Source organism: Rhipicephalus microplus, chromosome 8 (assembly GCF_043290135.1).
Source record: "Rhipicephalus microplus isolate Deutch F79 chromosome 8, USDA_Rmic, whole genome shotgun sequence".
Classification (NCBI taxonomy): Eukaryota; Metazoa; Arthropoda; class Arachnida; order Ixodida; family Ixodidae; genus Rhipicephalus; species Rhipicephalus microplus.
In genome coordinates, this window is record NC_134707.1 from 131,796,075 (window position 1) to 131,820,712 (window position 24,638).

The window sequence follows — 24,638 nt, forward strand, 5'->3', positions numbered from 1 at the left end:
CAACCATGTTTGCTAGGTGTAAACGAACTAATCATGAACGAAAAAAACGTACGTCAACTGCGCTGATAGTGACAGCGTTAGTGAAACCCATCCACCACAACCACTTAATACACAGGACAATGTAACCGCTGCATCTGTGCATGTTGGCGCTTCTAGCACATCATTGCTGTCTCGCTCCTTCACAGAAAACGCTTCTTTTTTACTTCTGTGCATCATCGCGAGTGATGATGGACGGAAAGAAGCGTGGCTTTGAGCAATCCCATTGAAATTTTCACGCCAACAGTGCATTCGAAGGTAAAGAATTCCAACTTTGCTTTATCGGGTGTGTGAATCGTCGTTCTTAGGTTAAACTGCGATAAGTATCGAAAAACAGTACTCTTTATGTACATATTGAGAATACTTCAATACAACGATGAATAAGCATGCATTTTTCGTGAATATTCACTGATCAGAGGGATGCCTTTGTAAATAAACAATGCTAAGAAGTATACTGCTCTCACAGTATAGTTAAAATACCTTCTATTTTGCTCTTACTGCCATAAACTACGCCTCGTCTGGTCTCAGTGTTTAGTTTTCTGCATGTGTATGTGTGCGACCATCTTCCGATGAAGCCTATTATGTAGCAAGTTATTGCTACACGATGTGATGCGAGAATGATGCGAACAATTCTCATGATGCGATGCAAGAATGAAAACAAAATCAGAAAACAAATTCTTTTTCCTTTCATTGCAGGTGTTGAAAGCCGCCTTCGTAGTTAGTTTTATTTTTGATTTTCTTGCTTCATTAATTTTTTTATTAAGTGAATAATCGTAGGGGTGGTACTCGCCTGGTCTGGTGATAGCAAAATTTATAGCGTAGCGTAAAAAACCTGTGTGCTATGTTACTCGTACCACTGTGCCATTTTTTAAATGAATGACTTCTTGCTTATTGCGCAGGTAAATAACTATAAAGGAAAATCTATTTGCAGGGTATACCTACACGTAGTATGTTTCATGTGTAGCGAGTTTTAACAGCCACTTCTTTTTTTTTGCGCTCGCAGGTTTGTGAGCTTCACTTCCAAGCAGAAAATTTCATAACGATGCCGTCACATTGCGATCAACAAACAGGAAGAATAAGGGAAGTAGAACGAGAGAAACGCAAGCTGAAGCACAATGCTCTACTTTGACGTAGTACCTTAGAAAATGCGAGCATAGCAGACGACAGCACCGCATCACCTGGAAGATGACAAGAATAAACGTGCACTGCAGCGCGCCCATTGAAGAAAGAAGAGGAGACGCTCGTGCAGAACGAGGCTGTTCGGACGCTGACAAGACGACGCAAGGGAGCCAGAGCGAACCCGCAACTACGCGCGAGGTTCGAAAGGCTTGTGTCGGGGTTAGGTTCGTCCCGTAGCAAGGCGTGGGACGCGAGTAAGATGGAGACAGTGAGGGAAACAAAAAGAAGTTATATTGGACAAAAAACTGTTGCACATACAGTACTATAGGTCGTACACGCACGCGGTTCACACACAAAAGAAAAGAGTAAACAGTCTCACAGTCTGTGCCGTAGCCGGGTACCTTGATGTGGAACCCGTTGCGTGCTTAGATGAAGTCGTCGCTTGGGTGCCAGGTCAGCATACCACTGTAGAGGGCATCAACATGTCTAGGCGTAGCCGCACACTGTCAGTGACGTTGGCTCACTGGACGTGGTTGGCAGCTCCGGTCTGTCGAGGGCGCTCGCCGTACCGGAAATGTCCGCAGGACCACTCAACCAGATCTCGTGCCAGGCCACGCCGACACGCCTTGCCCCAAGAACGTCAATGGCTCGAGGACCGGAACCCGGCCTTTCGAACCTCACGCGTAGTTGCGGGTTCGCCCTAGGCTCCTTTGCGCCGTCTTGTCGGCGTCCGAACAGCTTCGTTCTCCACGAGCGTCTCCTCTTCAATTTTATTGGGCGCGCCGCAATGTCCCTTCATTCTTGTCATCTTCCAGGTGATGTGACGCTGTCCTCTGCTGTGCCCACATTTTTTTAAGCTACTACATCACAGCCGGGTTGCTGTTCTCGAGCAATTGACGTTCTCCGTGCACGGCGTGTCGGCGTGGCCTGGCACGAGTTCTGGGTGACTGGTCCGGCGGACATATCCAGTACGGCTAGCGCCCTCGAAAGACCGGTGCTGCCGACCACGTCCCGCGAGCCGACGTCGCTGACAGTGTGCGGCTACGTCTATACCTGGTGATGCCCTCTACAGTGGTATGCTGACCTGTGAACCCAAGCGACGACTGCATCCGAGCACGCAACGGGTCCATGTTCAAGGCACCGGGCTACGGCAATACAGTGAGACTGTTTACTCTTTTCTTTTGTGTATAAACCGCGTGCGTGTACGACCTATAGTAGTGTTTGTGCAATTGTTTTTTTCGTCCATTATAAATTTCTTTCGTTTTCCTCACTGTCTCCATCTTCCTCGCGTCACAGGCCTTGCTACGTGACGAACCAAACTTTAACATATCTGGTGTCCACGAGACAGGACTACTCTTGTAACATCTAAGAAAAGGATCAATCACATATGTGTGTGTGACGGTCGATGATGGAGGCAAATAAGCTGATGGTAATCGGAAAGGAATTGGGGTAAGTGGGTCAGCACTAAAAGAATGAATGGACCAAGAACGCGCACGTGAAAAAGAGGCACGTGACGCTCGTCTGGCTGAACGAAATGCCGCGAAAGAAGCCGAGACAGAGGCATTCGCTAGATTAAAAGCAGAGAAGGAAGTTCTTGAGCTGAAGTTAGGGTTGCATCAGTGTAATTCCACAGCAGGTAGCACAGCTACAGGGCAGCTTACCGAGGGTGCACCCGTAGGCACCACGCAGAGCTACCAAAGTCCACATAAACTCATCCCAGCCTTCAACGAGGACCGTGATGAGCTGGAAGCATATATACAGCAATTTGAGCGCGTCGCTACTAGTCAAAACTGGCCGCAAGACAAATTGGCCCTACCACTAAGCCTTTGCTTGACCGGAGAAGTCTTGAGTGTAGTTGGCAGGATGGCACCTGAACATGCCATGGACTACATAACGTTGAAGAAAGCGCTAATACAACGCTTTTGGTTCAAGAAAGAAGGCTATCGGACAAAAATTCGAACAGCGGAACCAGATAATTTTGAAACGGGCACGCAGTTTGCCGGGCATTTATTAGGTTATTTTGACCATTGGCAAGAAATGGCCAAGGCACACCGGACCTACGAGGCTCTGCGAGACGAAATTGTCTCGGAGCAGTTTCTCGCACAATGCCACGAGAAACTCGTTGTGTTTCCTTAACACAGAAACTGTGAAAGCCTTGAAAATCTTGCGGAGGCTACAGAGCACTACGTGGAGACCCAGGAGTTGATCAACCTTGGCGAATGTAAAGGCGATTTCCTGAGCAATCGCACACGTCAAACTCGGACGTCCGAGTGGCAAGACAACAAAAGAGACCGCAGTGTTTTCTTTGTAACAAAAAGGGTAACACAGCTGCTGATTGCTGGACCAACACAAAGGGTCCAGGTACAAAGCCATCCTTTTGGGCAAAATGTCACCGCACTGTGCATAAAACAAATGACTGCTCCAAAAAGGCCAACAGCGTTGAGAAGACCTCATGATCTTTCCAACAAAGAGATGGAGCCAAGATGAATAATTCAGAGTCGAAAGCTTCCCTTTGTGTTCTTTATAGTCCAGAGTGCGCGGAAACGCACCCAGCCAAGCTGAAGGAAAAATCGATGCCCATGGGCGAAGGTGTACTCAAAGGATATCGCACAACAGTTCGGCGAGATACCGGACGCTATAATCAAAAGGTCTCTTCTGGCGGCTAGCAAGCTGACTGGAAAGATTTCCTCGATTTACCTCTTGAATGGACGGTTAATGAAGCTGCCTGAAGCACACGTGGAAATTTTTTTCACCTTCTTCACTGGCAAAACTCGAGTGCTTTGTATGGATACTTCTTTATATGATGTTGTTTTGGGAAATGTGGAAACAGTTCGCGATGCTCACAATCCTGATGACAATTAGAACAGCCGCCTTTACACCAGGACCACTGGTGATTAGTATTCTGGCGCAAAAAATTCCGGTTCTGCACACGGACCCTTGTATGCACAGATTTCGACGTCGGCTGCAAGGAAAACACGTTTTAAGACAAATGTTGCTGTAGTAAACCGACAGGCAGGAAATCCACAGCTACTCCCGGCACCAGTTATTAACCCCTTGGACATCAGCCCACAGGACTTTAGAACCAAACAGGAGGAAGACAGCAGCCTGCGTAAATGCTTCGAAGCCGTTATCAAAGAGGTCAAGACAAGGTTTGCCGAAATATTGTTCCTCATTGAGAACGGAAACCTCTAACACAAGTACACCCTTCACTCTAAGAGGCAGGTGAATCAGCTTCTGGTACCAAGGTGCCTTCGACATTTTGTTATGAAAATGGCCCACGAAGGCATTCTTTCGGGCCATAGGGAATCAAACGAACTACAGACCGGATACTCGAAGAGTTCTACTGGCCAGGGGTTCAGTCAGACATCACACAATGTGCTAAATTTTATTATATATGTCAAAGAACTATTCCCAAGCACTTGGTGGGTTGTGTACCTCTCGGCAACACTCCTATAATTGACACCCCGTTCAAGAGAGTAGTCATTCATATTTTGGGTCCATTATCACCGATGTCAGAGGGCGGAAACAAGTACGTACTGACTATAGTGGACATGGCCACGCGTTATCCCGATGCTTTAGCACCGCCGAGCATCGAGACGGAGAAAGTCGCTGAGGCACTTCTGGAGAAGTTTTCTCGCGTAGGTGTCCCATGGGAGAAAATCAGGGACAGAGGCACGTCATTCTCGTCACGCCTAATGAAGGAGCTGAACCGACTTCAATCCTTAATACACTTGCCAATAACCCCCTATCATGCCAAGGCTAATGGCCTTGTAGAGAGGTTCAATGGAACCCTGAAACAATTGATAAGAAGAATGTGCTAGGAAAGTCCGAAGAAATGAGACCGGTACTTGGAGCCCTTACCCTTCGCTTATCGTGAAGTTTCCAGGTCGAGTCTGCCTTCTCTCCGTTCGACTTGCTCTACGGCCGTTACCTCAGAAGTCCCCTGGCGATATTGAAGGAAATATGGGCTACTGATCATCTTGACGATGACGTAAAAACATCCTATGGGTACGTAGCCGAACTGCGGAATCGTCTTGAAGACACCTGCCGGTTAGCCAAAGAGGATTTTCAGAAAGCGAAGATAGTACAAAAGAGGCATTATGACCAAAAGGCCAGGCCACATTAATTATCCCCTGGGGAGAAGGTTCTCCTTCTGCTTCCATCGGATACCAACAAATTGGTTCTGACGTGGAAGGGACCCTTTAACGCTCTTGAGAAGAGAAATGATGTCGACTATTTAATTAACCTCGGTACAAGAAACAAGTTATTCCGCATAAACCTACTGAAAAAGTGTGAGGAACGGTCGCCTGCACCCCCGTATGAAGCATCAGCTGTTTGCCAGGCGGATGACCCCGAAAGTGACGAGCTACCATGCGTTCCATTCCAACGAAAGGGATACTGCACCCAGTGTCATACGCAAGCCGTAGACTGCAACCACGCGAAACTGCCTACTCCACTGTGGATCTAACGGCCCTGGCTATTACGTAGGTGGTCCGGAAATTTCATATCTACCTATTTGGACGCACATTCATTCTACAGAGTGACCACAAACCACTCGTAAACATCAAGTCAGCCAAGCATGTGAACAGCCGCGTGTTACGGTGAAGCCTCATGCTTATAGAGTATGAATTTTCGGTTTATTATATCAAAGACAGCGACAACATAGGCGCAGATTACTTGAGCCATTTGCCAACTCCTTGAGCAACGTCTGCATTAAGAATTGATGTCTCGTAGTAACAATGGCCTCTAATGTGAACCTCACAGCGCGATACAAGTATCATGACGCTTTAGTTCTGTGACTTGTTTCTATTTTTTTCTGGTGTGTACTTATGTGACCGAATGTGCCGAATAAGCGGGGCTCAGAACTACTATAGTGTGCAGTGGTGCTTACGTGTGTGTCTTCGTCTGCAAACCAACGTGTCTCCAGTGCCCTCAAGTTCTTCTACCGGAAGAACTTTTTCAAGTGGGGGTGATGTAATGTAGTAGCTTAAAAAATGCGAGCATAGCAGACGATGGCACCACATTACCTGGAAGATGACAAGAATGAAGGGACATTGCAGCGCGCCCAATAAAAATGAAGAGGAGACGCTCGTGGAGAACGAAGCTGTTCGGACGCCGACAAGACGACGCAAGGGATCTAGGGCGAACCCGCAACTACGCATGAGGATAAAAAGGATGGGTTCCTGTCCTAGAGCAATTGACGCTCTCTGGGCCAGGCGTGTCGGCGTGGCCTAGTACAAGTTCTGGGTGACTGGTCCTGCGGACATATCCGGTACAGCGAGCGCCCTCGAAAGACCGGAGCTGCCACCCACGTCCAGCGAGCCCACGTCACTGACAGTGTGCGGCTACGCCTAGACCTGGTGTTGCCCTATACCGTGGTATGCTGACCTGCGCACCCAAGCGATGACGGCATCCGAGCACGCAACGGGTCCCACTTCAAGGCACCGGGCTACGGCACAGATTGTGAGACTGTTTAGTCTTTTGTTTTGTGTGTGAACCACGTGCGTGTACAACTTATAGTATTGTATGTGGAATTGTTTTTTTTCTCCAATATAACTTCCTTTTGTTTTCCCCACTGTCTCCATCTTCCTCGCGTCACACGCCTTGCTATGTGACAAACCTAACCACGATATTTACCTTCTATCTTTCCGAATTGTTCAAAACAATTGTCTTCGAAGCCAACACATCGTAAATCGCTAGCGAGAAAGATCGCAAGAAGAACGCTGCTTTGCAAGAATCTCTGACAGGTCGCTTTAGTCTGCAGAACTTGAGCAAAAAAAAAAAGGTTTCTTCTAATACGGACTTCAATACAAGCTGTCAGGAATCTGCAGTGATAGTTTTTGGACAGTAACTATCAGTGGTGAGCCCCGCCGCGGTGGTCTAGTGGCTAAGGTACTCGTCTGCTGACCCGCAGGTAACGTGATCGAATTGCGGCTGCGGCGGCTGCATTTCCGATGGAGACGGAAATGTCGTAGGCCTATGTGTTCACATTTGGGTGCACGTAAATGAACCGTGGGTGGTCAAAATGTTTGTATCCCTCTACTACGGCGTCTCTCATAATCTTATGGTGGTTTTGGGACGTTAAACCCCACATATCAATCAATCAAACTATCAGTGGTGAGAGCGTAAGGTTTCTTGCCAACCACAGGCCGAAATCGAATCATGTGAGAATGGCCACGCCACAAGAACTGTGTTGCGCTTTGTAGTTCACACTGCAACCTATATGATCTTGAACAACTTCTGCAGGCTGAAAAATGACAACATTCAAGACGATGTGCAGACGAAGGCCGGAGCATGAAAATCATCAACCCTGAAGAAAAAAGGGATGCTTTAAGAGAAATAAGCTTATCTTGTGTCGCGTGGTTTCTTCGTACGAGAGTGAAACTACATGGAAAATGCTTAACTTGTCCCCGATCAAGCTTCTTAGATACATGACATAGTATTTCGAACCCATCACAGGCTATTAAAACACCAGTAGAAACAATGACGATGCTGCGGAATAATGAAAAGCAGCGCCCGCGCGGGCTCACAGCGTGGCGTCACGCAACCACGGGAAAGCCCAAAAAAATCAGCGGGTTGTTGGCTAGTGCTGGTTGTTTCCGATACTCTTGCTCCTCGTGGCACTCCTAATAGGTGATCACTTCAGCTTCTGTGTATGCAAGCACTCAATGATTCCCGCGATATAATACTTCATGGTTGCTATCGGTCATGAATTGCATGAACATCCTTCTTTAATGACCAGCACGATAGTGTCAATTATTGTTGTTGTTCAGATGTTTAAAATCTATTTTACTCATTCTTAGTGACTTTGACTTTCCTGACATCATGTCGGAAAGAAACTCGCCTACTCTAAAACTCAGCTCATGTAACAGCCAGGATTGTTTCACTGTTTTCACATTATCTTAATGCAGCTCGTCGACATTTCCATTGTTTTTATTCGCAGTTTCGCTAATGCATTACACCTAAGATTTACCCCTACACCTCATTTAGCCTTGTTGTTATGTGGCCTACTGTGAATCAGCGACCACTCTATAATACACTTTACATTAAATTCACGGCTTTCTATGACGATAATATTTAGAAATATGCAAGACCACAGCAACGTGGAATTCAATGCAATAACCAGAAAACTGCAGACTTTTGGTGTCCTATTCACTGTTCGTTTTGAGCAGCGATAAATTCAACACAAGTTGGTAGACTTTGACGAAGTGATTTCCTTAGTTGATGGCTTTAAGCCTAAAAGAAAAGTGGCATAAAATTTTTGTCCTCAATGGCTCATTAGCACGTTAAAACCCCTGCCGAATAAAAAGTCAGTATTCAAGCGCTCAGTACAGCAGCGAGAACTGATCATTGGTCATTCTATGAGATAATTGAAAATTCTGTAGGGCACTTTAAAATGCAAGAAAAGTCTTATAAAACTCGCCTTTCACTATTGCGCTTGATTCGCGGTAAGTTTCAGCCATCATTAGTGGAACTAGAACACTATATATTCAAATATTCCAGTCTAATGAACCAGTTGCTCTTAAAGAGTGCTGCGTCATTAAAAATGATGTTTTCGGTGCACACTTTCATAAGAGTACCCCCTCAACATTCCTAAATTTAACAACCACAAATTTCTTGCCAATCAACCACATTGGCATTCATCCAGTTGGTATCGAAAAGCTAACTGTCAACTAGAAAGTTTCTTAATCGGTCGGTCCCTATTGTCATTCATCAAAAATGTCACTTGATGCACGCTGATATATTCTTTTTAACACTGTCAATACCTTCCTAACACTCATTACGGACGTCAAGACCGCCATCTGACTGGAAAAATGAGACGTTGGTGCCTGAGAATAAACCCGGCGTTCCACGTTTCCCTTTTAAACGTAAAATGCCTATCATTAACATCTACCCGAATGAAAATCTTGAAACATGTAAAAGGCTCGCACATAAAAAAGTTTCTGAGGTATGATTATATTTTTAGTACTATGAGCATGAATTTCACAAAACAGGTTTGTGTGCGATGCCCAAACTATGTTTTAATAACTAAGCATATGATAACGCAGACTTTGATTTGATGATTTGAGGCCGATTGCATATTCTTAGATTTTTCTCGCTAAAGCAATCAACTTCACCTAGCCTGAACTGTTTTTTTTTATTTTTCAAACGTCGCCATCTCAACATTGACACCTGTGTATTTGCATGATTTAAACAGGTTCTCTCTCACGTGTCCAGTATTTTTTAGCTAAAACATTCTCTTCATCAAACTCTACTGTAACATTTAGTTGGCCACAAGTTCACTTTAGGCCCGCCGCTTCACCTAATTTAAAATAATGACATTCCTACTTGTGTTTCTTCCTCAAATGCACCACTCTGGGCGGACGACTGCGTGCTTTACCAGAAAATTACTAACAATACCGATCACTGTAACCTCCGACTTGATCTTGACACAATATTTCTATGGTACAAGAATTTTTTATACATATGTTGTAAAAGTACATATTGGGCAGCGCACAAAATGACAACAGACAACAAAAAACAAGACAAGTCTATATCTTAATCTTTTCTTGTTCCCTTTGCTTGCATGTTTTCAATTTCGGCGCTGCCCAATACAAATAAGTGCCTACGTGGCCACCAGTCAGTTCTACTATAATTGTAAGAGCATGCGAGTTTTACGCCACACTACGAATAATTAATCTCGTACTTGAATCTTCAGCAAGATTTCATTACTATCTGTCAGCAATTACAAATATAATGTCCCTGCAGGAGCACACGTGCGAGCAGGCGTTCGGTGTGTGGCTACAACAGGGCCCCGAGCCATCGGGTGGGGGGGTTCCGACTCCCTCCCACGCGTTGCCATGCGTGGCTTAGCCGTGTCCTGTGAAAACGTGATTATGTCTCTTAAGCTGACGCTGGTTGATTAAACCTTTAAGGCCCCCCGGCTGAGGCAACATATCTCCTTGGCCCCAGCTTCATGTAGATGGCACCCCTGGGCTGACCCACTCAGGGAAAATCGGCCGTCACCTTACTCTGCCTCTTTCTCTCCTCAACTTCATCTTTCTAATTCACTTTTTTATCTTTCCTGTCTACTTCTTTCTTCTCTTTACTTCTATTCTTTCCTGGCGGCAAGTTTTAACCTTGTATGCATGCCCAGTCTTGGCAATTTCAGATTAGCATATAGCAGCGCTGTACAGCTGGCGTTGTCAAGATTTGCCCTGCATCGCCTGCCACGTCCCCTTGTTGGGTCAGGTGGTGGGCGGCTTGCAACACTGCCGAACTTGAACGACCTTTTATGTTAAGTGCACCTTCTTCCAAAGCTGGTCGCCACCTGAAAAATTTCCGTGCCGAAGCAATCACCACATCCTTTTCAAAGATCTACGAACACTTTCCAAAGTACCGTGTATTGCATAGTGAACAGTCTGGTAGAAAACGCAAAGCTATCTCCCCATTCTTACTAACAAGAAATCTAGCAGAGAAACTGGGACCTGCCTATAAGACCTCTAGAATGGCTAGCAGCAATCTGCTGTTTTTACTGCGAGACAGGGAGCAATATGCAGCCCTCCCAAATCTGACATTCATTGGAAACTTGGAAACATTCCTAACATAGTCAGTCCACATAGGTCTATGAATACCGTTTAAAGTGCTGTCTCTAATGACGACCTCCTGAACCTAACTGAATTTGAGCTCCTTGACGGATGGAAAGAGCGAAAACAAAACAAAGCCTGGAGATTGTTGTGGGACTCTCCAAGAGCAGAGATCTTCACAAACATTAAAAAATAAAGTCTGAAGACAGGAGGACGCGGCGACAAGCGCGATGGAAAAGTTGTCAAAAGTTTCTGTCAAGTAGCACTTCCTATAAACAAGAGGGTAAAGTCTGTAGAATAATCGAAAGATAGGCATATTCACTCCCACTGGTGAACACACCGGGCAACAGCTTAGACGACCAGGCAAACTGCCAAGGCGAACACTCCCAACACGTGTCAAGCTCACCGCATTATTCTGAGGACTGCCAACGCTACGAAAGAAAAATAGAAAACCAGAAACTAGAGCAAAAATGCACAAAATACCGAGCATATAATAAACTCTTTTGTTTACCAGAGCTGTTGGCATATCTTAACTGCTGCAACAAGTGCGCCCCCCGTTCTCATTATGTAATATATGAGATGTTTGGAAACCTACCTGCTAAAACACAGAACACCCTACTTTCCAACATATACATACTTGTCACCTATATGGTTTTCAGGCGAGATACCTTCTTCCAGGAAAGAGGCCATTATTATACCTATTTCAAAACCAGGCACGGACCAATCTTCCGTGGTGAGTTAGAAGCCCATCTCATTGACGAATTGCATGTGTATACGTTTCAAGAAGATGATAAGCAGGTGCCTGATAAATTTCCTTGAAACAAACAGGCTACTACCCGTACCAGGGCGGCCTGTCGATTGTCTGTTTTGGGCATTCTGATTTGATTAGCTGCAATTTCACTACCGGCATCGACTGCTTCACGTTCATTCATGGTTGTGGTTTGACATCACAACGCAGCAGAAACTACCAGCCTTCCGTTGCTGCGCAATCAGAAACGTAAAACATTTTGTGAGCAGACTAAGATAACAGGCGAGCACGACCTTATCGGCACCTGAAAAGAAGCGGAGCAAATGCATAGCCACGCATCTTCCTACCAGGAGAGGAACGAGCACTAGTGTGTTTAGCCAGGCTATGTCAGGCATCCTCTGTTGTCCGCGGCGGTGTGCTCGCGCCGACAGCTGTTATCTCTCGGCTCTCACACCCTCTCCCATAGCAACAGCTGCTGGCGTGTGCGCTGAGCCCCATCCCTCTCGTGTTTTCCTGCTTATACTTGTAACCTAATCAGACTCATTGCCATTGTTGAAGGCCAGGCGAGTACATTTGCTTATTCAATGCGTCGTCATATGACTTACGGTGAATGACGGCATGATGCCGTCACCGATTTCACCGATCTTCATTGTGATAACGAAAGAATGCTTGCGTCACTCGTGATGACGTGAGACGCCATTTGTTGATTGCCCTGTCTATTGAGACAACTGAAGCCTCCATCAGAAAAATACAAGAGAAATCAAAGCAAATTATTCATAACAGTGCAACACTATGTGTGCCTTCATGATACGAGCGATCACCCGTAAACAAGCATGATGATCAGCTGTATTCCCGTGTTACACAAGAGGCTTGATTTGCCTAACAGGTCATCACTTTATATTCAATAAAGAAATTACAAAAAGGCTACGTGAGCAAATGAAAAATTTTTTAGCTGTGTCACAGTACTACGTACGGACCCTAAGAGAGAAAATGTAGTGTACAATATATTGATATCAAGAAAAAGCAGTAAATTGAAGCCAGGTTCTTTGTTGATGCACACTCAATCGCCAAGGGACCAATTGCAATTCATGTAATTACTCGTATACATTTTTATAAAATATCTGAGCTGTGCCAGTGCTAAGCACCACGAAACTTCAAAATATCTCAATTTAACAATGATTTCTTTGAAACTCTCTTCATTGCGTGTGGTAAGGCTTGCAGCAACGCACGAACCTCGCGGAAACGTTTCATACTTACTAGAGCATCGAACGCGTTATTCGAAGGTCGCAGGTTTAATTCCTGCCCACGGCACGTTATCTTTTCACCCACCTTTCTTTCATCACATTTACCTTACAATTCATTCTAATAATCTCCACCATACTTCCCTTGGCACTATTGTCTGTTAGATTTCAATATTAATGTGTAAAAACACGAAAAAACGAGCCCTCAAGTATACACTACTTTCCCATATATATTGTTACGAGGCAGTGTGAATGGCCCAAACGTCGTAGACTAATCGAAGAGAAAGAAGCGGACTTAGCGCGCTAAAAGCTGGTAGCCCTGGGAGTTCTCACCTACATTTATATATTAATAATACACTCATTTCTTTCTCCCGCGTGCTTGTAATCCTTGTAACAAATTGGTAGACGTGCTGGGCTACAAAGCGTCATACAACGGAGCTCCGCAGTGGTCGTCAAATTTGATTTTCCATGATAGAACACGGGACTGATCCCATGGCCACCTCTCCGTCGGCCTGGGCAGTGCCTGCACCATCCACGGCAACGCCTCAACCAGCCCCACCCCCACCCACGTACGTGCTGACGCATCCGAAGCATCAAGGAACGTTCTGTGGTACGGACGAAGTTGATGTCGATGACTGTCGAAGGTCCCGTTAATTAGGGAAGTGATGTCCGGGCTAATTCCAAGGACCGAAATATCAGCCCCCGAACTGCACCACAAAAGCGTGGATAATTTAGAAGTGGTCCCGTTTGGCATGCCAGCGGATGCCGGCTGTGGCCCAAAAAAGTCAGAGCCGAGATTTGATAAACAAAACAAAATTATATTCTCAATTATGACAGATCAAATCAATACAAAAATATGCACACTCGACAATAGTTGATTACAAAATGCCACCAATCAAACAAGGTACTACACAGTACAATTAGCCACACTTGAAAGAATGGACACAAACAACAATACGCACTACAATGCAGTCGCATGCATCGAACAACCAAGACACTTAATGACTAAAGAGTTCGATAACTTATTCAGTCCAAAGTCCTTAGAACAAAAGTCTGAATGATACTCTCCCGAGAATCACTCACTCAAAGTCCAGCGCTGTTGTCGTTCCGCTGCCCTCGAATTTTCTCTTCCAGAAAACCTCGCGTCTTCATTTGGCTGCTCTCCAAGCACCAAACTTCTTCGCCGATAACACGTCGGCTTCCCACGCGCAGCTGTTGCCACGCGTCTTCGCTCGCTGGATGTAGACACACACTCCTGCCTGTAGCACGAGTCTTCACCCCTCAGGTGGAAATCCTCTTCATCTTCTCCTTTGTAGCTGAGGAGAAAAGGCTTCGCCCACACGGCAGAAAGACCGTACGCACACTTGCGCAAAACTTTCAATTTCTGCCTACGCACATGGGCACGAACTTTCTTCTTCTCCTGCTTTGCCACTAAAGACAAAACCTTCGCTGACAGACACGGCAGATCACCCTACGCACTCTGGCGCGAATTTCCTTCTTCTCCTGATCCCCCATCTCTGCTACTCGGTTAAATACCCTTCGCGCTAGATTCCAGAAAATACTCATCGTTTCCGTCGGCGCAATGCGCTGCTGAGGCTGGGGGAAAGAGAGAGATGTTTCGAGCATCATCCGCGACACATGATGCAACTCGGCATCACCACGGCCCTTTCCCTCGAGAACCTTCCAGGGCTTGCTCGGCCGCCGATGTGAGGAGGTTAGTCGGCGAACTACGCTTCCGAGGGGAAGAAAGACGGTGCACCCAGGGAGTATTTGGATGCTTGTTTTCTTCTTTATCTTTGACCTTAAGGCGCCTCTCTAACGCTTGGTCGCAAGAATTCGGCGGCGCGCCTTTTTTTAGCACTCGTTTGTGACACTGCCCCCAACTTTAAGAATAGTATTTCATAATATTCAAAACCATACAAACGAGTGCGCACAGTCACCACACACTTAAAGACTGTAACATAGTCCGTAGCTCATGGCGCGTCACATTCACAATAGAACACTCAATACAAGTGCACATCGCAATTCCATCTCACAACGCATGAAATACAACCACAGGTACATGAGTTCTGCTCCTTGTAAGGAATCTAAGGCATCATCAATGTGAAGCAAGGGGTATACTCCTTTTCTGTTTACTTTGTTTAATGCGTGGTAGTCAATGCAGCATCGTACCGAACCGTCTTTTTTCGCACGAGAACGACAAGTGATGTCCAAGGGCTTAATGAAGGGCAGATGATGTTTTGCCTGAGCATATCAGCAACGTGCTTGTCGATCATCTCGTGTTCGCTAAAAGAAACATGGTATGGTCGACGACGGACAATATAAGTTCCGTCGGTGTGTATGCGATGAGCCACCGCAGAAATCTGGCTTAGAGCAGTGGAATGTACGTCAAAAGAAAATTTATACTTAGACAACAACGCCAGTAGTTCGTCTGCTTGCGCGGGGGTGAGATCCGTGCTGATGGCATTGACGAGAGCCGTAGTAGGGGAGCATCTGTTGGTAATGAACGTTATTCTACCAGACTGGTATCCGAAGCCACTACAGAGATAGGTTGTGTGCCCACGCTGGAAACTACAACAATATTTGTACAGGTTAGTGCCAATAAAATTTTTCTACATAGCTCCTAAGTTGACGTCTTAAATAGCTTCTAATATAGCTCCTAAGTTTCTATAGAGCTCCAAATTTTGCAGGCTTTAGGTGACAAGATTGGATGCCTAGTCGCTGCTGGTGGCATTACCATTGTTCAGTGCGTACTTGCGAAGCGACGAACAAACATTGCAGCGCGCTTCGTATCGCGAACAAAAAAAAAAGCTGACTTCGCTTTCAAAGCTTACCGGTCAAAGCTCATAACAACTGCAATAGGGCTAATGCAGAAGCCAGCGGCTTCCATTTTTGTAAATATTCTCCTCACACCCGATAACAAGCGGCTCTTCGTACAGGCGCTTGAACTGAAGAAGCCTAAGGGTTGGAAGTTTTTGTGGACCGATAACTGTACTGTCAAGGTCAGAAAGTCAGAAGATACCCGTGTTCATCGCAATGGTAGTGTGAATCATCTGTCAGTATTCAAGTAGAGAAATATATACATTTCATGCTTCAATTAGTATCTTCTGAATCATCATGGGTGAATCTGTTTTTACTTTCGATGAAGCAAAAAATCTGTTTAAGAATAAACAACCCGCATTTTCATTATTGCTTTTAAACGTACGCTGTATTCGTGAGCATCATGATGGTCTCATTACTCTTCTTTGTGTTTTTGATCGTGCCTTTTTTTTGTATGCCTATCTGAAAGGTGGTTACCATCTCATGACTGAAATTATTACGGTCTTTCTGCTTACACGCTAGAAGATTGTCACCGCGAAAGTTACCGTACTGATGATTCAGCAATTTTAGTAAAATCAGCTTTGTCATACAAACGTCGTAATGACGTTGTTTTTGTCATTGTCTGTGCGAATAAGCATAGTTAGAAGTTAACAGTAATAGCCTACAGCTTCCTTATAAACGTAACATTAAAATTGCGTGCATCTATCGTTCATCCTCATCCCTCATACATTGAGTTCTGTAAGAAGTTTGAGCAGTTATTGAGCATGTTAGTTGATGAAAACAAAGATATGGTTGTATGTGGTGATATTAACATCAACATTAACGACCCTAACAAACAATCACGTTCCGAGTACTTACGCACTTACATTAGCTCCGGTCTCTCATCACTAATTTCTGTCTCAACTAGATGTCATATAGGTGACCCCAGTAAATTTATTTACCATCTGCTTTCTAGGTTACCTGCAGATCTTAGCACAACTGCAATAGTGGAATATGCCGCAACAGACCATTACCCTACTCTTTTTTGCATTGGTCTTTCATCACGTTTTCCCCCGGAAAAGTATGTAAAACCACTCGTTTACTCCAAGAAATTTATACGTACGTTTCATGCAATTGACTGGACTAACTTGCTTGAAGAACGATGCGCGTTAATGCTTTTGAAGGTTTTTGAAAAAAAATATTAAAATGTTCTAATTTATGCAAAAGTAACACAGCCATCACTCGATGGTTTAGCTCGCCAAGAAAGCCCTAGATGAGTGAATCTTTATTGAGATCAACTAAAAGGAGAGATAATCTTCGTAAGAAGCCTAAAGCCCCTCCCTTTAGTAATGCTTCGCGGTCGATCTTAAACACGTACTCAAATATTTTAACGGCCACTTTAAAAGATGCTAAGCGCATATGCTATGAAAATAAAATTATAATAAATGGAAGCGACACCAGACAAAACTGGCAGGTAACTAAAGAATTCTTGAACATCAATACAACCAGAAACCGCTTATCATTTGTAAACCATGGTTCGGCTATCAATACTGGTCCTAAAGATTTTGCTAATGCTTTCAGTGATCATTTAAGCTTTACAGAGGGACCAGCCGGTATTTAAAAACAGGTGAGCACAAGTGCATCAGTAATTATCGTCCTATCAGCATTTTGCCTTTCTTCAGCAAGGTGATAGAAATATTATTACACAATCACCTATGTATATACTTGTCCAAGTTTAATCTTTTAGCTCATGAACAATTCGGTTTTCGCGAGAATATGCCTACTAAATAAACTCTTAAAGGTTTTGATGAAAGGGTTAAACTAACCATCGACAAAAATCTTTTAGTTGTATCTTTCTTTACTGACTTCACAAAAGCATTTGATTCCATCGATCATCACATATTCACTTAAACAGGGTTGAAGCTTATGGCATTTCTGTTCCACCTACAGAATCAATTTGTAGTTATTTAAAAGACAGATCTTACACAGTCCAAACTGATGATGTCCTCTCCTCATCGAAATCTATAAATTTAGGTGTCCCACTAGGTTCAATACTTGAACCACTTTTATTCCTAATATTCATCAATAATTTTCCACAAATATTAACACATGCATATTGTCTACTTTATACCGATGACACCACCATCTCCGTATATGATAACAATTCTGGCTCATTGCAGAATAAACTGAACGCTGCCCTTGCTACTGCTCACTCAAGATGTGTAAAAAAACAAGTTGATAATTAACCCATCTAAGACAACACTTATGCTATTATAGTCGTCGAAAATCTCCTCATTCATCCTATTGCAGTTTTTTTAAATAATGATGTGTTTTCAAGATCCGCGACGACAAAATTTCTCAGTGTTGTTCTAAATGACAATCTCAAAATCCACTATCATACACAATCACTTATTGCAAAAATTTCATTCGGCATTCACATCCTTATGAAAACTCGTTAGTTTTTCATCTGTATATTTTGATGGCTTTATACTATGCGCACATACACAGTCAGCTCTCATACTGCCTTTCATCGTGAGGTAATACTGATTGCACACATCTTCATCATCTAGAAATTTTTCCAAATTACGATTGGTTACATTTCAATAGCATAGGTCTTCATCTCCTCCCATATTCTGTTAGGTAAATGTTCTACTTTTGCGCAGGCTATTCCATTACAAGATGTCACTATAAATGTTTCGTCTTATCAATCTCGATCTCAATATTGCAGGTTTTGCTCACTCTAGCTTCATCAATTATAATATTACGAAATTTTCAAAGAGACCTAATCTACTCCTTCTTAAAATTAGAACCAAATATTGGCGATGTCTGTTGCATTTTTACGCATTTCAGTTTGGAATTCATTGCCATCGGGTATAATGTCATCTTCATTATTCTCATTCAAACATGATACTAAGGAGCATTTCATTATTAATTTGTTAGACATATATTTCACTAGGTTTTGTCTGCCCTACTACTTCGCAAAGTGCTGTTGCCACTTCCAAGTGTTTCACTTTCTCCTATTTTGATATTTATTCGCGTGTGTGGCAGTTCTTGCCACAATTTCTTGTTTGAATTGATTTTGTGATTTTATCTATCTGACATTGTTAAAATTATTTTATCATTTACGTTGGTGATTGTCTTGGTTTGCTGTTTTATTTTTTCTTATTTATGAACATTTTACTTTTATGACTAAAGCTATATATTTTATATAAAACGAAAAACTTACTGTTCGCCAAGTTTCCTGTAAACCACCATTTATGTTTTGTTAGGAGGTCCCCCCGACAGCTTTCACTCTGGAATCTCTGAAGTTGCACTTCTTGTCCACCTTGTGATCTCGTCAAATTTCGTCCAATAAAGTTAAAATTTCGAATTTTCAAAACTGATTTATATAATACCCTTTCACAATAGTAAACATCCCGGATTTTTGTTCAGGCAGCTATTCAACTTGCACAACAAGAATAGAGGTATTTGTAAATCTTTTGGTAACTGGATATTGGTAGAGCATTTTCTATAATACGCCTTTGATTCAGAAACTTGTGGGGGGATGTAAATATAACTGGCATTGCTTTTCTTTAAAATGTCGGAATTTAACACAAGTTTTCCGCTCGGTGAGCCTTGATACCTCAGAAACGAAAATGAGCCAACAGTATTGCGGGTTTCCGGCTGTTGTTACTCTTTCTTTTGTTTGTCCTACGTCTTTCCGATGTGCTCTACTCATAATCAAACACAAGTCAATGCTAAAAAATTATTGAATAAAACGGCCTGCACATGTCTAGAAAACCGCTGGTAACTATGAGCACTGCTAATTGTATACCGTGGTGAGTGAAGAGGTCACTGTGCATAAGCATTGCTGCAGACTGCTCGAGTAATTTGCTTTTATTATTACTTTAATTTTTGCATGCTCAATTAGCCATGTGAATTGTTTCTTTTCATTCCTTTATTATGCCTGTCCATTTTTTGCGCGTTCTTACGCACGCACCAATGCTCTCAAGCTATATCACAAGAGCTATACGCCACGCTGATGCCGCTGGACACACCAGTTTTTGCATTCTAGTGTTCCCCCAGGCACTACAACAGCGCCTAAACTTGGGTAAATTTCTTCCCACACCGAAATGTTAAAGCTAAATAACAGCAAGTACTCCGTGTGGAAACACAGCGCAAAAAACTGCAGTGCGTAGCAGACGCTTCTCGCTTTCGGCGCGCTCCGAGAGCGCAAAGCCCACGGGTACGAGGGTTCCTCGATGCGCGTGCCCCCATATGCCGCTTTGAAAGATGAACACAACCGCGTCATCTGCTACAGAGTCCACCATCACGATGCCTTCTCCACATGCCACGATGGCAAGCCAACGTGCGTTGCACGGCTGTGTAAAGAGTTTGTTGCTTCAAAACATCTGGTGCTCATACAACATGAGAGAAATACAGTGTTTTCTCATAGGCAGTATGAAGGTTTTTGGTTTTATTTTGAAAGAGACATTTTCAGCTGGAGTTGCTCGCAGCAGAAAAATACCGTCGATGCCAGCCGCGTTAACGCCTTTCATTAGCGCCTTCTCGACTAGTCGGTAGCTATTTATATAGGTTAAAGATGTGAAAACACGCACCTAAGTCCCTTGGCCTTTCAATGTGTCTGTGTGTGTGTGTGCCTTCAAAAAAAGTGTAAACACAGTTTGCCGTTTGCCAGCTGGCTGGACAAAAAGAATTAAAAAAAAGTACTTGCTGTCGTGAGAAAAGGAAAAAATCACAGCATATCCACGAAGCGAATGATGATGTGTGGAGCGAAGCTTCCATTCGTGCTTCCGTCTGTGCCTCTGTTCATGAGTCCGTCCATCCATGTGTCAGTTCGTCCGTGCGTACGTACGTCATATCAATGGAGCACAGCATAGCACAGACTGACGAACGTTTCGCCCCACTTTTCATCATTCATGATGATGAGCAGAGCGCAGCGTACATACGGTCGTCCGTGCATCTCTATGTCCGTCTGTCACTCACACTAGCGCCACAGGCTGAGTGAGTAATACAACTAGGTTGTTTACGAACCGGTCACACACATGCTTGGATGAACCCACGACTTTGGAAGCGTTGCACCTCAACCTGTCATTAGCTATCTCCCTTACAGACCACACCTTGCAACGCACAGTGTTGTGTATTTTGTTTTCATCTTTTTTATCTTACTGCAAACAGCAGATTGGCAAACAATTGTTGAAAGCATATCACCTATGTGGTGGACTACATAAGAATATATTGTAAATTAGCATTTTTATAAAGCATTCATTGGTATTGTTGAAATGAAGTGACCACACGGTTTTGTAACAATGAGCAAGCAAACTATCTTGAATATACGGCAATTTTGAACGCCACAACTTCATTTGGACTATATCTTTATTATACTTCAAAAACAAGTGCTACTACTCACTGCAAGTTGACCGCAGCGCATGTCTTGCTTCGACTTCCACTGGTTCTTGTTTCGAACTGGTGCAGGTGAATGCACAGCCTTACTTGTGCATAACTTGACATCAATAATTTTTTCAAAGAGCCTTTGTGTTGCTGGCATGCCTGCACGCTGCACTTCACCCTTTCCATTTTATATTCAGTTACAGCTTTGAGAGCAGACTTCTGAATGAACAGCTTAATTGTCTGTCCAGGATGTAGTGGTGTGTAGTTTCTTGATATAATTTGTACGTTTCTGGGCAGATATGTATATATATATATACATATATATATATATATATATATTATGAAGTCTTGGTTTGGAAGACCTTTATTAGGCCCGAGGAACTGGCAGCCGACAGCGGAGATGCACGAACCAAGATGATGATGATACGTGACAACGATGAGGATGCATGAGCAATACATGATAATGATGATAATGTACAGATGAAGAGGATTGGTATACTAAATTCCCACACTGATTCCTTCCTCGTGAAAGCGGCCAGCCTGGCCGTGGCAAGTCAAGGGGACAAAGAACGTCACATGAAGGGCTTCATACGGGAGACATGGACGACTTCAGTAGTTCGATAACGGCGATTTGCTGGGGCTACAAGTTGATGATTGATTTGTGGGGTTTAACGTCCCAAAACCACTATATGATTATGAGAGACGCCGTAGTGGAGGGCTCCGGAAATTTTGACCACCAGGGGTTCTTTAACGTGCACCCAAATCTGAGTACACGGGCCTACAACATTTCCGCCTCCATCGGAAATGCAGCCGCCGCAGCCGGGAATCGAACCCGCGACCTGCGGGTCAGCAGCCGAGTACCTTAGCCACTAGACCACCGCGGCGGGGCTGGGGGGGGGGCTACAAGTGGCATTAGGCGATAATTTACAGGTGAAGTTTTTTCAAGAACTGTGTACGGCCCGATAAATCGTGGCTGGAACTTGTCGCACAAACCAGGTGTGCGAATAGGCGTCAAAGGGAGCACTTCGTCTCCAGGTTGAAAGGATACAGCACGATGCGATTCATCATAAACCAGCTTTCTGTCTTGCTGTCGGGCTTCAGTGTTGATACGAGCACGCTGGTGGCTCTCTGCGAGCCGCAAAACGTATTCCTCTGAAGAGGATGGAGATGAATCCGCATAGCAGGTAAAGAAAGAGACGTCCAGCAAAGAAGTAGGGGAGCGTCCATAAACTAGGTAAAATGGTGAGTAGCCGGTTGTCCGCTGAATAGCCGTATTGTAGGCGAAAGTGACGAATGGTAGAACTACATCCCAGTTCTTGTGGTCTGGTTGAATGTAGGCGGCGATCATGTCAGCAAGAGTGCAGTGGAATCGCTCAGTGAGGCCGTTAGTTTGGGGATGATAACTAGAGGCAGTCTTGTGACTTGTGCCAGAGGCGCGAAGAAGTTCGTTCACTAGTTGTGAAAGGAAGTCCCTTCCACGGTCGCTGAGCAATACACGTGGAGCACCATGACGCAGTATAATGGCTCGGAGGATGAAGCCGGCAATTTCGGAAGCTGAACCGGTAGTGACAGATGCCGTCTCGGCGTAGCGCGTCAAATGGTCAACGGCTGTTACTATCCATCGGTTTCCAGCAGCGCTGACTGGAAGGGGGCCATAAAGATCAATGCCTACAACTTCGAATGGTGTGGCTGGGCATGGAAGAGGCTGTAGTGTACCGGCTGGAGCAGATGTGGGTAGTTTTCGACATTGGCAGGCAGTGCAGGACCCAACGTACCGAGCTACACTAGTGGTAATACCTGGCCAATAAAACCGACTTCGAAGGCGATCATAGGTTTTGTGGTAACCAAGGTGACCAGCCGTCGGATGGTCATGAAGTGCTCTGAGGACTTCGGACCGAAGCAATCGGGGTAGAACGGGAACCCAGCGCTGACCGTCAGGATGGTAAATTTTGCGGTACAGCACCGAGTTGTCCAGCTTAAACTGCGAGAGATGGCGACGGAGCCTCGCATTAGGTGGACGGGAACTGCCAGTGAGGTAGCCTATAATACGTCGACAGTATGGGTCAGCCAGCTGTCGAAAAGAAAAATCGTGTGGGTCGTCCGAAGGCAGCTGCTCCATAGAGGCGAGAGAGGAACACGTAGCAGTAAATTACATTCAAGGGGTTCAACGCCACCTACTCCTGACCAGAATGGTTTGGAGAGCAACGTTGAGGAGAGTGACAGTCCTGGCAACACAAAGCTTGGTCGGGGTGTGATAACCACCCTCCCTGCCAAGGAAAAACGGAAACCATTCTTTAAAAAGACTGAGAGCTTAAGCCCCCATGACGTAGTGCCTTCAGTGAGACCAGTGGTCCTGGTGGGGCCCTCTATCAAGGGTTTCGAGGTGACAGACATGATGCAAAAGGCTTTGTTCGATTTTCTCAAGCACCGCTTTGAAGGCAGAATCATAATAACCCGAGGGATTGCTGACATATCATTGGTAAAGGGCTCTGCCGTCAACAATGCCGGCAAACGTGCGCTTATAGAACGCTCAAACAGCCGAACAAGCTTCCTAGCGGAAGTGCAACAAGATATTGAACGAATATTCGAGCTGGCACGGACGCTGCAACTGGTTGTCCTTGATTGTGATACCATTAACCAGCCCTCACAGTTGGCCAAAACTTCACTAGCACCTATTATCGTTTATGTAAAAATATCTTCACCAAAAGCCCTTCAACGCCTTATCAAATCTAGAGGCAAATCACAGAGCCGGAATCTCAACGTACAGATGGTGGCTGCAGAAAAATTGGCACAGTGTCCACCTGAGATGTTTGATGTGATTCTGGATGAGAACCAGCTGGAGGAGGCGTGTGAACACCTGGCCGAGTTTCTGGAGACTTACTGGTGGGCTGCACATGATAGCCTGCCTGGGAATTATACCCAGCACCTCCACCACTTATGAAGTCTTGGTTTGGAAGACCTTTATTAGGCCCGAGGAACTGGCAGCCGACAGCGGAGATGCACGAACCAAGATGATGATGATACGTTACAATGATGAGGATGCATGGGCAATACATGATAATGATGATAATGTACAGATGAAGAGGATTGGTATACTAAATGTCCACAATATATATATATATATATATATATATATATATATATATATATATTCAACCTTTTTCGATGTCCGCTGACAAATATCAATGAAATAAATGAAGGCTGCAGTATGACAGAATATCTATATATATATATATATATATATATATATATATATATATATATATATATATATATATATATATATATATATATATATATATATATATATTTATATATATATATATATATATATATATATATATTTATATATATATATATATATATATTTATATATATATATATATATATATATATATAAGAATAAAGGAGCACACTTACGAAAATTTAATAATTGTTTACTCTACGTTTCGGCCGTGGCACGGCCTTCGTCAGGAATCCTGACGAAGGCCGTGCCACGGCCGAAACGTAGAGTAAACAATTATCAAATTTTCGTAAGTGTGCTCCTTTATTCTTCACTATATTTGCACCGGACCCACAGAATTTCTTTTTTGAATCATATATATATATATATATATATATATATATATATTGTGGGCTTTAATTATGCGCTTCTCATATATGCAATAATCATAATCATCATCATCATCCGTCGGGTTCCTGTCCTCATCTTCACTGGGGGTGCCCACAATCATCATC

The 24,638-nt window shown here is 44.0% G+C and overlaps 1 protein-coding gene across 1 annotated transcript in view; it reads left to right on the forward strand.

The window, feature by feature from the left end:
* LOC119165478 (voltage-dependent L-type calcium channel subunit beta-2-like) overlaps positions 1 to 23,841 on the forward strand; it is a 71,980-nt gene extending 48,139 nt beyond the window's left edge. The window contains exon 3 of the mRNA XM_037417649.2: positions 23,011 to 23,841. Coding sequence (XP_037273546.2) covers positions 23,011 to 23,841 — 831 coding nt within the window. The remainder of the gene's footprint in view (positions 1 to 23,010) is intronic.
* Positions 23,842 to 24,638: the final 797 nt, after the last annotated feature.